Source organism: Punica granatum, chromosome 5, assembly GCF_007655135.1.
Source record: "Punica granatum isolate Tunisia-2019 chromosome 5, ASM765513v2, whole genome shotgun sequence".
Taxonomy (NCBI): domain Eukaryota; kingdom Viridiplantae; phylum Streptophyta; class Magnoliopsida; order Myrtales; family Lythraceae; genus Punica; species Punica granatum.
In genome coordinates this window covers 6,331,695-6,345,528 of record NC_045131.1, presented here as the reverse complement: position 1 = coordinate 6,345,528, position 13,834 = coordinate 6,331,695, and the positions used below count along the sequence as shown (strand labels likewise).

The window sequence follows — 13,834 nt, the reverse complement described above, 5'->3', positions numbered from 1 at the left end:
AGTTGCAACTTGAGAGTGTAGGGACAGCCATCTTTTCTCGAACACATGACAATAAAGTGGGTTCCAAACCGGTAATAGAATATTTCTCTTTTGGCAAGCACGAAGGAATGAACAGTCTTTGCTAACTAATATTTAGAATCAAACAATAATTTTACAGAGGGTGCTTCTGCAGTCGAAGAGAAACAATGAAGATGTTGATTATCACCACAATTTTCTCAACTAATCAAGAAATTCTTTCAATGTGCCTCACTCTCTCTTGACTGAAGCGGCTCTGTAATAAGATGGAACCGTCAGGGGGAAGAACATCTGCCTCAGCCCTTCAGCCTTTATAATCGGGAAAATGATGCTCGATGCACTCTGCAGAAGAAACGAGGGAAAGAATCAGTGAGAATTCAATAGGCTATTTCTTATTTTATCCAGGGCGAGCGAATATGAATTGAAGCTTCCTTATTTGCACCGACTATTAGACACTCACCGAGATTAATCTGGCCCCAATCAAGAGGCGCTTAGGTGAAGGGAAAGGAAGAAGCAGGCGACCAACTCCATATATGGCCACCGCGAAGAAGTGGAGGACTAAGCTCAATGGCTTGGGATTGAGACCCGAGAGCAAGGACATGGGCCCATTTGAGAAAACTCCACCGAGGCTTAAGTAGTCAAAACATGCTTGGCGCATTTCCGTCCTTGCTTGATCCGGAGAAGCCGAGAAAACCTTGTACAGGGCACCCGCCAATGTATTAATTGTCGACGCCACCGGCTGTATCGAAGAATGACCATCAACTTTCTCTTCTAATATAAGCAACCATAAACTGGTCCAGTTTTCAAAATTATGTGTATTAGTAAGCAATAACATGCCCAGCAGATAAAACCAACTCACCTTACGCAAAGTATAGAAGGATTCAAGATAATTGCACAGAGCCTCCGCATCGTTGAGGTCGCGCAATGGCTTGAGGAGATCCCTGAGAACGACGATATCGGAGAGAGCCACTGTCATTCCACCACCCGTCAAAGGATGGCGCATGTTGAAAGCATCTCCTAGAAGAAGGGCTCCGGGCGTGGGTTGCGGATCAGCAGGCATGCTCCTGTTCGGCATAGTTCTTATGTTGCCTTTCTCAATTGCTGCAATGAAGGCTTCCCGAAGTTCTTGCGGCACCTAAAATGGATGTGTGATCAGTAAATTAGAAGTCCCGAGTAGCATAGATTCAAATACTGCTTGAACTCTTATCATACTGCAACCGAGTGCAATTGATCTAATACCTGTGGAGCCACTGCAGTCTTCAGGTAATTGGCCATTTCACCACCACCAATGGAAGGCAACTTCTGTCCAGGCACATCCACCAAGCACCGGACCTCAGTGCTGCTAATCGGGTAGAACAAGATTGGAGAAGGATCGGCTAGAATTACATGCCCGTGGTTCGAGTATGGAAGTTGACAGTTCTCAAGGATTAGACCAACAAAGTGTGAAGGAATATCCACCTGTAGGAATGTGGTGTTTGCAGTAATTCAGAATCAGAAAATGCAAAACTGACAAGGCGATAAGACGAATCAAAAGGATTAATCTATGGGTCATCACCTTGGGTTTGCAAAGTGAGCGGCGCAGGTTCGAGAAGCAACCATCACATACGATCGTCAGGGGAGCGTATGCGTCCACCTCTTGCCCTGACTGGGTTTTGTAATGCACTCCCTTGATACTTCCATTCTCTTCGATCAGAGAAGTAACAGTTCCTTGTTCCATTCTCACACTAAGCCGAAAAAAGAGAGAACAAAGTAAAATCGGTGTCCCATTGAAGAACCGCATGGTGAATGCACATCATAGCAAAATCAGTACAGAAATTTATCGAAGTAAAGAAGAGCGGAGCTATACTTGGGAAGAGTGGTGGCTTTTTGCCTCATCCTCTGAATGAACCGCCCGTGGTGGAAACTCCTTCCAGACACATCGGCATCGAACTTCTCCAGTGGATAGGAGAGTCGAGTGTTCTTCCCATCCTTGAACAGAGCATATCCAAACACCCTCTGGGCATCGATTTCCTCAACGCAATCTACAAGAGCCAATAACGACAATGATGATAGGTCATCCCATTAGAGCTAAACAATCAGTTCAAAAGTTCGTTCAGAAAATGGGATTGCATTCGCGCTTACCCTCAAGACCCAATTCGATTAGCTTCAGGTAGCCTCCGGGCTGCAAGAGTTCCCCGACGATGCGGTCGGGTTGGGTCAAGTCTCTCTCTATGACATGAACCCTCCTTCCATCCTGCATTCATTCCCCATGAAAGATTATCACCAAAGTTTTGCAAGCAAATCGGTCATGTCACAATCAAACAATGTTGGACGAATCATGAATCATCACAAAAATTATCAATACGATACTGTAGATCCCATAGTGAAGAGACACGACAAAACCACATGGCTAACGTACGCAAAGACACAAACTTGTAGTGTTAAACCACATGAAGGAGATTGCCCAGAAAGACATTTCCTTACAGATTAAGAAAAAGAATATCAAACCAAACAAATCCCAAAGAAAACAGAGGAAGGAGAAATGGGTCCGATCCGCCTACCTTGCCGAGGGTGTGAGCGAGGGCGGAGCCGGCGACACCGGCGCCGACAATGATGACGTCGGCAGGGCCGGAGCCGCTCTTCCGGGGGCTCAGAATCTCCGGACCGCGCGTCTCGTTCACTCCCTTCTCTCCCTTCTTCCCGTTCTTTCTTCCCTGACGGAGGACGCTGTAGAAGAGCAGACCCAGCAGGGATCCCAAGAGAAGGGTCCCGCCAACAATGTAGCACTGATCTCCAACCATCTCCCTCCCCTTGTTCCAAGAAATGCAGGAACTGTAGGACCCGACAAGAGAAGAGAACGATGCCTGACTGGGATCGGAGCTTCTTCTTCTTCCTCTACTCCTTGCGGTTCTCGAGCTTACCCTGTGGGCGGTTGGAGTGGATTTGAAGGACTTATGTGTGGGTTTGTAGAGGTTGAGAGAAATTGTCGGAGCCGAGGGGCATTTATAGGAAGAAGAAGGGGGCGAACCCAAGCTTGTACTGACAGGTGACGCCCGCAGCATTTTTGGGTAAAATTAGGCTCATCAAAATGCACAAAAAAAAAAACCCCCCTTTTTTCTCTGCCTTTTGACTGGCGACAGGACTGGGATCCTGCCCTCTTTGATGGGGTGAAGATGGATGATTGATTTGATGACTGTGACAGTGGAAGGATTAAAGATCGGTTTTTTAATCGTTTTTGGGGAAATTGAGGAGGAAGGGGAATGAGGACAGGGTGGGAATCATAGAATGAGGGGGGAAGTTGCAGCCGGCCATTAATGGAGTCTTACTTACCTAAAGCAGGGGCCATGGCTTTCCCTTAAAAGAACATCATTGACCATTTCGTCTCGTGATAGTAACATGAAGGATCAACCGAATTTCTGTAATTAGTAACTTTCATGGCAAATGTTGGACGGCCATTTACCGAGTTCAATCCTACCACTTTTCGTGAGAAAAATCTTTTAGCACACGATATACTTGGTTTCAATCACATATCTTATAAGTTATATCCAATAGATCTATTTGTAAAAAAGATATACTGGACCGGTTTACTAAATTCAAATTTCACGAACTTACAACAACTCTCCACACCTTGACTTTTTTTCATTTATAATATGCATCATTTAATATTCGAAAATTCAATGAATCCCAATTAATTTAGATTCGAGCCAGATTAATCCATTGAGTGATAAAGTTTTGCCAATCATGGATTTTACCATTGAGTAGATTCAAATTTGAGATCTCACTTAATGTGCCAAACTACCTAAACCAACGTTTGTTGGCTGGCGTAGTTGCTTGTGTGGAATAGTTGCGTGCACTAACCAAAAATGCTTTGCTGGTTGGAATCATCGTGTGGACATAGCCAAATACACGGGGTTGAGAGGAGAGGACAACTCTTGAGGAAGGTGGGGAATAAATGCCATTTATGATCGTAGTTCATACTCATTACTCATACATAAATGTTGCAAGAGTAGGCCTTCTCTTTTGTTGGTGAACGAAGTTTCGCTGATTTCAAAAATCAGGACTTTGGATCTACTGGTCCGTAGTATGACACCGTGTCCAACTGGGGCCTGGTTGGTTTAAAGAAATTAAGGGCCTCTTTGATTTCATGATCAGATTTTAGAAACCAAATGCCCCTGAGTGGTCCCACTGAATCCCAAAAGCCTATGATAATATTCGTTCCATTCAGCTCACTTCTGTAAGGAGAAAAATACAAGTTCAAATTTCGAAAAGTACACTTGTTGGGAGGAAGAATAATCTTTAATGTTCGATCTCTCGACTGAATTAATCAGACCCCATTGAATTTCTGAATACCAAGGTACACACCGAAAAAATATTTGTTGCATTCACAGGTAGAAGCAATATAGCAAATCTCGCTCTTTCTTTAGTTGTGAAAATTTAGGTTGGTACTAGGAGCCAGTGCCAAAATTCTACAGCCCATTCTTGATGGACCGTTGATATATTGATCGATCTGATTGATGGAAAAGACGACCGGAGACTTGCCCGGCCTCAAAGACTCAAAGGGTCTATATTCAGTGTGCTGCCATGGAAATTTCTGGTTGTGTTTGTATCCTTTTTTCATTTCTTAATCCTTCTACAAGTAATGCCCTAATCGCAGACATCCTTTTCATATACCAAAATATATCTGCCGACGTCACGGAAACAGATAAATTAACATGTAGCTCTCATAGTCAGGGACGTGTCGAGGACTCAATCGAAGAAATATTCAAGAGAAAAATCAGAACTAAGGATGGCCCAGGCCGTAATCGAGCACCCTGTGCATGTATTAAGATATATAGAGATCAATTGAAAGCAAAGGTTTTATCTTTATCCCAAGGTCGCGATGTAATTTGCTTTTGCGCATTCAACTAGAGCTCGATCGTTCTTTAGTTGTGAAAATGAAGGTCGGCAATAGGAGAATGTGCCAAAATTCTGCAGCCCACTGAATGGATGTTTCATGAGAGTTCATAACTCAAAAAAGGTACATAGTTCATAACTCAAAAAAGGTATAGTGCTCTTGGAATTGATCATTGATATCTCGATCGATCTGATTGAGGGAAAAAAATGACCGGAGACTGGCCCAGCAGAGACTCGAAGGGTCTGTTTCTAGTGTGCTACCTAGGGTATTTTCCATTGTTTTTGTATCTTTTTTCTTTTTCGTAATTATTATTGACGCAAACCATTGCATGACCGCAAACATTATTTTCACATATTTGAAATATATCTGTTGACATCACAAGAATTGAGAAACTAACATGTAACTCTCATGGTCAAGGACATGTTTGGGACTCAATCGAAGAATTATAGATGATAAAAATCAGAACTAAGGATGGCCACACAGGCAGTAATCGAGCACCCTGTGCATGTATTATGATAGATAAATAGATTAATGGAAAGCAAAGATTAATGGAAAAGCAAAGGTTTTACCTTTATCTAGGGCCGTGATCTAAATTGCTTTTGTGCATGCATGAAAAGGTAAATGTCCTTCACATCATGAGCACCCAGTAGTCTATCGTCTTTGTTGCACTCTCTTTACCAGAACAAAAGAAAAAAAAAAAGGAAAAAAAACCATTATCATCATCATCATCACGTAACTTTTTAACTTCAAATTCGTCTCGACCTCTGTTATTGGTAGGAGTACATTCCAAACCTGCAAAATATATAACGAAGCTTGCTCCAAACCCAATCGATGTAATTTACATAGAATTGATCATTTCGCACCATTTCACGGCTGAATCTTGATATATAAGTATCGATCTGAATCAAACTTGAAATGAAGTTTTCTTAGGTAGACAGTCGAACAAATTCCTGTCCACATGCATCATCGTAGAAAGAACAAGCACGTCTCATGTCGTGGGGACTGCATGCAAGTTTTCCAGCTAAAAACAAATTTTGCAATAGCTTAGCATATAGATTGGACGATTTGTACTTTGGGGATTCCCATAAATTTGGTAGGCACCTCTTCAGTTAGAGGCTTATAATTCCGAGCAGCACTGATAGAGTGAGCCTAACATGTAAGTTTATCAACCTTGACGCAGTAATAGTGGGGTCGATCCAGTATCTCTCCGGTCAGTACAAAATTGGACTCGAGTTTTCAACGGTATATATACATGCAATCACAACAAATTCAAAGGTTCTTCTTTTTTTGTTGTTGTTGGCAAAGTCTTTAATTGAAGACCTCAAACATTGTACAATTACACAACTGGAGAAGAGCCGAGCTTATGACAGTGAGCTACCGTTGCCATTGGCAGGGAAAACTGAGAAGAAAGATGGTAAACATTCTCTCACAAGTTGGCGGGCCTAGCTAGTTTTGGCCGATAGATCCATTACTGAGCTGATGAGCCTCATAGGCCTTTCCATTTGGGTTTTAGGAACAAGATGTGTAGGCCCAATGGGCTGGATATATATGTACATTACAACGAGACGAGAGCCGTCCCGATCCATTGCTAATTCATCAATTTTATGCGATTTTCACTTTCAAATTTCATCACAATATATTTGTGTAGGAAAAAAAGCTAGAGCTTGTAAAATCTAGCTAGATCTTCCATTGCAATGATGTTTTAGAATCATCTTATCGTGACAAACCCGTATATGTGTTCTATATTCAGGACCTTTTTTTTCCCTAAATTATTTTATATATACACTATACATGAATAACACGAGGTACGTACGTACCCACCCTTCGTGTACAATATAAATTATTACGAGAAATACGATTACTATATCTCCCGTTTTGCACCTTTTTTTCCGTCTTAAATATGATATATGCGTGACATAATCTATCTCATAGTGAATTTAACAGCAAGAGGATCAAGAGCATAATGTCGGAAAATATCATTGTAATATATGTCCTATTTTCATTGGATGCGGTCATCGATTTCTTTTATCTTTGATGATTCCCACGACTTTATTAGTTGGAGGTAGATGATGGATGTTAATGAAGAAAACATGTCCCTTCTGACCTAATGAAAAGAACTGCCGAGAATAACCCAGAAGGATATCTAACGCAACTTATTAATGCTAGCCAAATGTAATGACACATGTTTTCGTTTAGAAATTGAGAGATTTTAGATTTAATTTTCACAGTAAAATTACTAGTTCTTCTCGATTTTTTTGAGTTTTTGGAGACCGAAAAGATAAGGAGTATTTTCTGGCAGTAACATAGATTAACAAGAAAATAAGAGAAATAGGTCCATTTCAAATTCATATATAGTCCAACAGAACAACTCTCGATCAAATCAACTAATAATGGAGGACACAATAATTAAGAATGTTGGAGGGGGAAATGGCCCAGAGAGGAGTCTCCATGCCCTAATGATGACATGCATGCCAATTCTTGGATGAGCCAAATTGATCGATGGGGTGATGAGATGACTGATGAAGGAAAGAAAAAGCTCATCATCAATTTTCTTTTATCATGTCTTTTTTTTTTTCAGTGTGCATCCTATAAATTAAGAATCCAATTGGATTCCACTAGTTTAGTTCGAGAAAAATCGATTCATTATGAAATAAAATTCTCTACCTGCGTGAATTTCTATTTTTATAAAATTGGAATCAGATATTTCACTTAAAAGAAATAAGTGTCGAATCATTTGAACCAATCTATATTACTCACCTTACCTTTTGATTTTTTTTATTACAAAAGAAGTTCAAGGCCTTGTGCAATGAAAGATAAATCTTAAATAACTAAAAAATCGGCACAAATAATCCTATTAAATATCAAACTTGTGACCTCTAAATCAACAGATCAGGATAAACGTCACTACTCGACACTCGGTTTCGATTGCCTTTTGATTTATTTCTTCTTCTTCTTCTTCTTCTACTTCCTTTTCTTCTTTCGGTGCATGTGTCATCTGAGCCTGCACATAAATAAAGTTTCCTTTTTTTCGTTTTTGAATAATATATTCAGTTTGCAGCCCACCACGAACCATCCATGAGAAGAGATCATGAATGTTGATTAGACTCGCAAAACCTGTTAGTGGGGCCTTTTCATTTTCCTTTGATTTGAACATTGGATCCACGTAAAAAGTATTTTGTCTAATTATCCTCTCTGTTTTTTTCACTTACACTTTGAATTTCTCGTAAAGTTAACGGTAATGATCAGTATGAACCGTAATTTTCGGACTTCATATCGAGTGTTAAATGGATCATCTCTTCCGGTGCCGTGAGGCTACACTAGTGTAGAAGTCTTGTCCTCTTCTAAGTAAAAAAGGACTAGTACCTATAATACGATCTCACCCATATTTTACCACCCTGTTTTTTCCTATGTGAAACTCTCAAAAAGGGAAAAAAAGGAAAATTCATGAATGTACACTAGTCGTGACCGAAAGGATCATGGTGTCCGGCATGATTTCGATGAGTAGGAAGGACTTAACGGAGCTGAATTCTATGACAAAGGAATATTCATCAGCAGTACTGAGATTGTCCCATGAAATAGTTACATACAGTAATTTCCTAAGATTTTGCCAATATGTGACCTAAAGCAGTAAGAACGTAATGCTCAGCCCAACAGTATATTTCCTTGGTTCATCTTCTTCCAGCCGTATATTCTGCGGGGAGAGATTGTGCGAGTCCTGTTAAGAGATCTCACCTTCCTATCTCTCCTGACCAATCGATCAGCTTTTTAACCCCATCAGCACACAGCTGCTGCCTACCCTCACACACACACACACACACACACACACACATATGTATATGTACAGCCCACTGTTCTACGGCACCAATAATTTTATATTTCACCATGGCCCGCCACAGATGTGTCTGTAGATAACAGTATTCCCTAGCTTTAAGGACGACATAAACCAAAAACATTCATTGGCCAACTATTTTTCGGTTCCAATGCCACAGTGGTCAGAGATGGACCGAGGGAGGAGGGAGGCGGTCGTCGCTTCCTCTAAGATCTTGTCGCTCAACGTAAATTATGTATTTTGGCCCTTTTTAACTCCGATAATTTTTGCTCCTAATCCCCATCCTAATAAGAACCCTGCCTCCCCTTAGTTAAAATCTTGTATCTGCCCCTTACAGCAGTGATTGTGGGCTGTCTGAGTGTATATATGCTCTGGCGGCCGACCGAGTTATCGTATATAAAATTATACAGAAGGCAAGTGAAGAAGATGTTCTGAAATCCCGGAGGCAAATGCCTAGCAACGCCGAATGAAGAAGAGGTGGTTAATTGAATGGCCTTATGGAGGTGAAGAAAACGATCCCAGCATTGCCGTTGGGATTGCTCCGTGCTGAGAGGTCTGCTTCATCGGGCACAATTCACCTGAATGACGTTGAAGCAATTTCGGCTCCCTTTGCATTGGTGGACATAGGTTGTTCGAAGCTAGTTAAGGCCACCGGGCCGAAAAGTTTGATCTTTTGAGTTTGGACATTTTTGAAAACTAAGGAATGTTAACGAGACGTGCTTGCTTTCGGAGAAAAAGGAAGAAGTATCAAAATTCTAATCCTACCTACCTAATCCCAACCTTCGGATATCTCAAATCCATCTTAATCCCATACATCATGTGTCCCATCAGTTCACCCATCTCCAAGGATCCGATATAAATAAAACTTCTTACATAATATTTGGTAACGAAGTTAAATTTGATTTCATTTTATTTGAGTTTGGACATTTGTAAAAACTAAGGAATGTTAACGAGACGTGCTTGCTTTTGGAGAAAAAGGAAGTAGTATCAAAATTCTAATCCTACCTACCTAATTCCAACCTTTGGGTATATCAAATCCATCTTAATCCCACATGTCATGTGCCCCACCAGATCACCCATCTCCAAGGATCCGATATAAATAAAACTTTTCACACAACATTTGGTAATAAAATTAAATTTGATTTAATTTTATTTGAAGAGATGAAAACAAAAGTAATTGGAAATGATGTATAAGAGAATTTGGAGAAAAAGATAAAAAATAAAAAATAATGATTGTGCTGTTGAATTGAGTAAAAAGTGTTGAATAGTTAAGAGAATTTAGTATTAAAAATTTAATTTAAATAATAGATAAGAAAAGGTATGAGAGAGAATTTGAAGAAAAAAATAAAAAAGTAATGATTGTGTTGTTAAATTAAGGAAAAATAAAGTCAAGTTTAGTAAAATTCGATTTTGATTCCAAACGCACCAACTCGCATCTGCCAAAGACCACCTTTCATTAATGAATAATAATTCTATTTATAATAAAATAAAACGTGTTCTTAAGCGTTTTCTTTCGTCGCCTAATTTCACCAATAAAGATAATAAAACGCACGACGCGAGTTAATTCATGAAGAAATTGCAAACAATATGTATATCTAGGGATATACATTCATCATTCTTAATCTACTGTTCTTTTTAATTTAGTTTTGAATTATCAAGACAAGATTACATAGTGTCATTAAATTAAATAAAGGAAAACCAAGTTACCATAATTATGGAGACAGACTCTGCCACGCCACAGTGACAATGCACCCTGGCCGGAGAAAGCATGAGATGGACCGTAGGCTGGGGCCACATATATGTAATAATACTCCTTTAATTAATTAACTAATTGTGTAATTTGCTTTATTACTTTTTTATCACTATTCTCAACTCTCTGCAACAATTGAGAAAAAAGATGCTTCGGAAATTAATTAGCCGTTAATCTGAATTGTCGGCATGAGATTTCAATTTCTTGTTTATCTAATCTGATAAAAGACTGGAAAGTTTTACGGCCCGAATGCGGGAGTGGATAATTTTTCGAAAATACATTTTTAATTAGAGTAAAAGTTATGTATTAAAATTTTGAAGCATTTTCATTAATTAATAATTGTGCCCAAGCCGATAGATTCCCGATAGGAATCCCAGGCATGGATCAACAGCAAACCGGTGGAATGTTGGGACAGCTACTTTCAAGTCATTTCAAATGAAACTCTGTGTCTACTTAAATAATTTTCTAAATACAAAATTAATAAAATCGATTTTTCATTTTTTAAAAAATTGGAAGAAACCACTGTCTAGTGTCTACAGTAAATAATGCTAAAAATAATAATAATAAATTCTTCCAAAAACAAATCTCTCATCTACAGAAAAGCAAATGTTCGTACACGGTAGGTGTGCTCATTGTCCCCCAATGTGGTTGCATTGGCATTGGCAACTCACGAACTGAACAAATCGCATTAAATTATTCACGCCGATCACACAATAGAAAATTACGAACCCCGCTAATCTACACGGTGAATCTGACCACATTTTCACGGATGCATCGATGAGTATCCGGTTGTGGAGCGAGGAATCGAATAAAACACATCACATGATTTTTGTGCAAGCAAAAGGAAATCCGTAATAAACTATGTTCCATATATAACCTAGTATTTGGAAATTTACACTGTTGATCGTTGGGAACAAATGCCGCCTAAAAGATACAGAAAATGACACACAAAAAAAAGGCAGAAAAGTGCCAAAATTAGTGGAGAAAAACAGCTAAATTGCTAGAAATTGCCCGCATTTCTATTGTAATTTTACCCCCAAAAAAAAGAAAAAGAAAAAGAAAAAGAAAAAGAAAAAGAAAAAGGAGAAAGAAAAAGACAAAAATGATGAGATGAGCTCAACCCTCTTTTTCCAAATTCCAGCTGAGAAATCTGCAAATCTTCAAGAACAATAGCAATAATCATCAATGCCCCACCAAATTTATTTACCTCAAGCTAAGGTCAGTGCAACAATCCATGAGGGCTCAGTAGTCAGGCATTAGCTGACTGATCTTGCCTTCTTCGAGGGCTATTTTCCGGTCCGTGATCTTGAGCCAAATGCAGACCCCGGTGAAGCTGAGGATGAGGCTCGCCAGCCCGCTGCCCAGCCCAATCCCGACGATGGCCAATATGGACAGCCCTTTGCCCTTCATCTGGGGCAGCGGGTAGCCGTAGAGGTCCTTGTTGCCCTCGAACGAGGATGCGTTGAACCGGGGCAGGTTCCCACTCCGGTTCCCTAGCGAGGCCGGGATTGGGCCCGAGAGCCTGTTGTTCGAGACGTCGAAGGCCGACAGCCGGACCAGGAGACCGAGCTGCTGCGGAATCTGCCGATGCACAGAAACCCAAAAAATTCGGTCAATTTAATCGATACTGATCGTATCAGTTTTACATGTGATGCACAGCATAGAGCTCAATACAAGACAACCTCGGTCATGTCAGTATAAGGAGAAGCGAATGTCGGCGTCATGTAAAATGGCATTCCGTTTCCTTTCAATAAATCTCATTGCGCACGTGATATTTGACGAGGTTACACACAAAAAGGAGCAAAATGTCGAGATGTAAATGAACTTTTCCCGACTTAACTGCCCTCCTCGATCCATCCCTTGATACGAAAATGGTATCAATAAATGAGAATAAAGAACAACACAAAGTTGATATTTTCGTACCGTGAATATAAAAATTTGAACTTTATTTATTTCATTGGCCAGACTGAGGATGTAGGGCGGACAGAAAATGATAGCAGTGAGCAGGAAACCGTTACTTTCGACACTGCTCCCTCCGACTTTATACAACCAAAAGTTAGGATCTGAATTTTGGGGCCTTTTGCAAAAATTGAAATTTTTTTCCCTCATTGGTCACATTTCGTTCATATATGATCGAGGGCAGGGGGCAGAATTGGATTTTTGAAAAGGTTGGATTGGGCAGGAAAATCGAGAGGAAAACAAAAATATGCTCTAAATAAATGAAAATAATAAAATGGTAGAAAAGGGGGGGGGGAATTGGGAAATTAGGATTGAAGAGGTAACTAATAAAGACAGAAAAAAGGGGGAAATTGAATTGAAATTAGCTTCTTCTTTTTTTTTATATATATATAAAAAGAAAGGGGGAAGAAACGGAAAATGGGGGGGACCTGCCCGGAGAGCTGGTTGTCGTGGAGATCGATGACGTTGAGGTAGGCGCAAAGGGCGAGCTGCGGGGGGATCTCGCCGGAGAGCCGGTTGGCGGAGAGGTTGAGGACGGCGAGGTTGACGAGGGACTGGATGTCCGGCGGGATTGTGCCGGTGAGGGCGTTAGAGGAGAGGTCGAGGGCCTGGAGGTTGGTGCAGTTGGAGAGGGTGGGGGAGATGGAGCCCCTGAGGGAGAGGTTGGAGAGAGAGAGCTTGTAGATGCGGCCGTTGTTGCAGGTGGCGCCGCCGAGGTAGGAGGTGAACCCGCTGCAGGGGGCGGCGAAGTTGGTCTTCGTCCAGTTCACGAGGCGTCCCCCCGGGTCCTCCAGGGACTGGGCCAGCCCTGTCAGGCACCGCTCGTCCTCCGGATCCGATCGCGTCCCGTGGAGGAGTAGAACGGCGGCGAGCAGGAGGAGGGCCAGCTTCTTCGCCGCCGGCCCACATCTCCGCCGTGAATCCCTCATCTTTGTATTTTTCTCTCCTCCCTCTGCTCTGTTCTTCGAAGAATTATTTTATTATTATGATTTTTATTTTTCTCTTTGTTGGGGAGAGAGACCGATCTCTCTGAGCTGTGGGGAGAGAGAGAGTCAGAGGGGGGGAAAAGAAGGCCCTGTTCCCGTTGCAGTTCTCTGCGCTTATATATGCACATATAGAAATATAAGTATTACCGAAAAAAAAAAAAATATATATATATATATATATATATACACATATATATTTACTGTTTTTTATCATAGTGTGAAGTTATGAATTACTGCCACTAAGCGTTGGGTAACTCTTGTGGTACTTGCTGCTAATATGTTTGTCCCGTTCACCGGATCGAACCACCATAAGCAAAAACCGAGTCCCTTAAACTTCAAGGAGGTTGACCTAATAGTAAGAAAGAGTGCAAAGTATTCACCAGATCACATGTTCTAATTCCCTCAAAGTCTCCTACCATGAC

General features: G+C 40.8%; 2 protein-coding genes across 2 annotated transcripts; both read right to left on the bottom strand.

The window, feature by feature from the left end:
• Positions 1-57: 57 nt before the first annotated feature.
• LOC116209678 (squalene epoxidase 3-like) lies at positions 58-3,294 on the bottom strand. Its single transcript, XM_031543405.1, has 8 exons — positions 2,556-3,294; positions 2,137-2,248; positions 1,862-2,036; positions 1,571-1,739; positions 1,255-1,473; positions 875-1,150; positions 476-754; positions 58-357 (listed from the first exon to the last, which is right to left on the bottom strand). The coding sequence occupies exons 1-8, from the start codon at positions 3,054-3,056 to the stop codon at positions 247-249; spliced, it is 1,842 nt and encodes a 613-aa protein (XP_031399265.1). The 5' UTR covers positions 3,057-3,294; the 3' UTR covers positions 58-246.
• Positions 3,295-11,311: 8,017 nt separating this feature from the next.
• Positions 11,312-13,507, bottom strand: LOC116209655 (receptor-like protein 44). The gene is made up of 2 exons (XM_031543369.1): positions 12,855-13,507; positions 11,312-12,048 (listed from the first exon to the last, which is right to left on the bottom strand). The coding sequence occupies exons 1-2, from the start codon at positions 13,353-13,355 to the stop codon at positions 11,710-11,712; spliced, it is 840 nt and encodes a 279-aa protein (XP_031399229.1). The 5' UTR covers positions 13,356-13,507; the 3' UTR covers positions 11,312-11,709.
• Between the last annotated feature and the right edge of the window lie 327 nt (positions 13,508-13,834).

Coding starts and splice junctions, on each gene's coding strand:
- LOC116209678 (XM_031543405.1), bottom strand. CDS start 3,056: ATGCTGCGGGCGTCACCTGTCAGTACAAGCTTGGGTTCGCCCCCTTCT. Junction 2,249..2,555: donor TCGCTCACACCCTCGGCAAG/GTAGGCGGATCG, acceptor GAATGAATGCAG/GATGGAAGGAGGGTTCATGT. Junction 755..874: donor CCTTCTATACTTTGCGTAAG/GTGAGTTGGTTT, acceptor TCTTCGATACAG/CCGGTGGCGTCGACAATTAA.
- LOC116209655 (XM_031543369.1), bottom strand. CDS start 13,355: ATGAGGGATTCACGGCGGAGATGTGGGCCGGCGGCGAAGAAGCTGGCC. Junction 12,049..12,854: donor ACAACCAGCTCTCCGGGCAG/GTCCCCCCCATT, acceptor GTGCATCGGCAG/ATTCCGCAGCAGCTCGGTCT.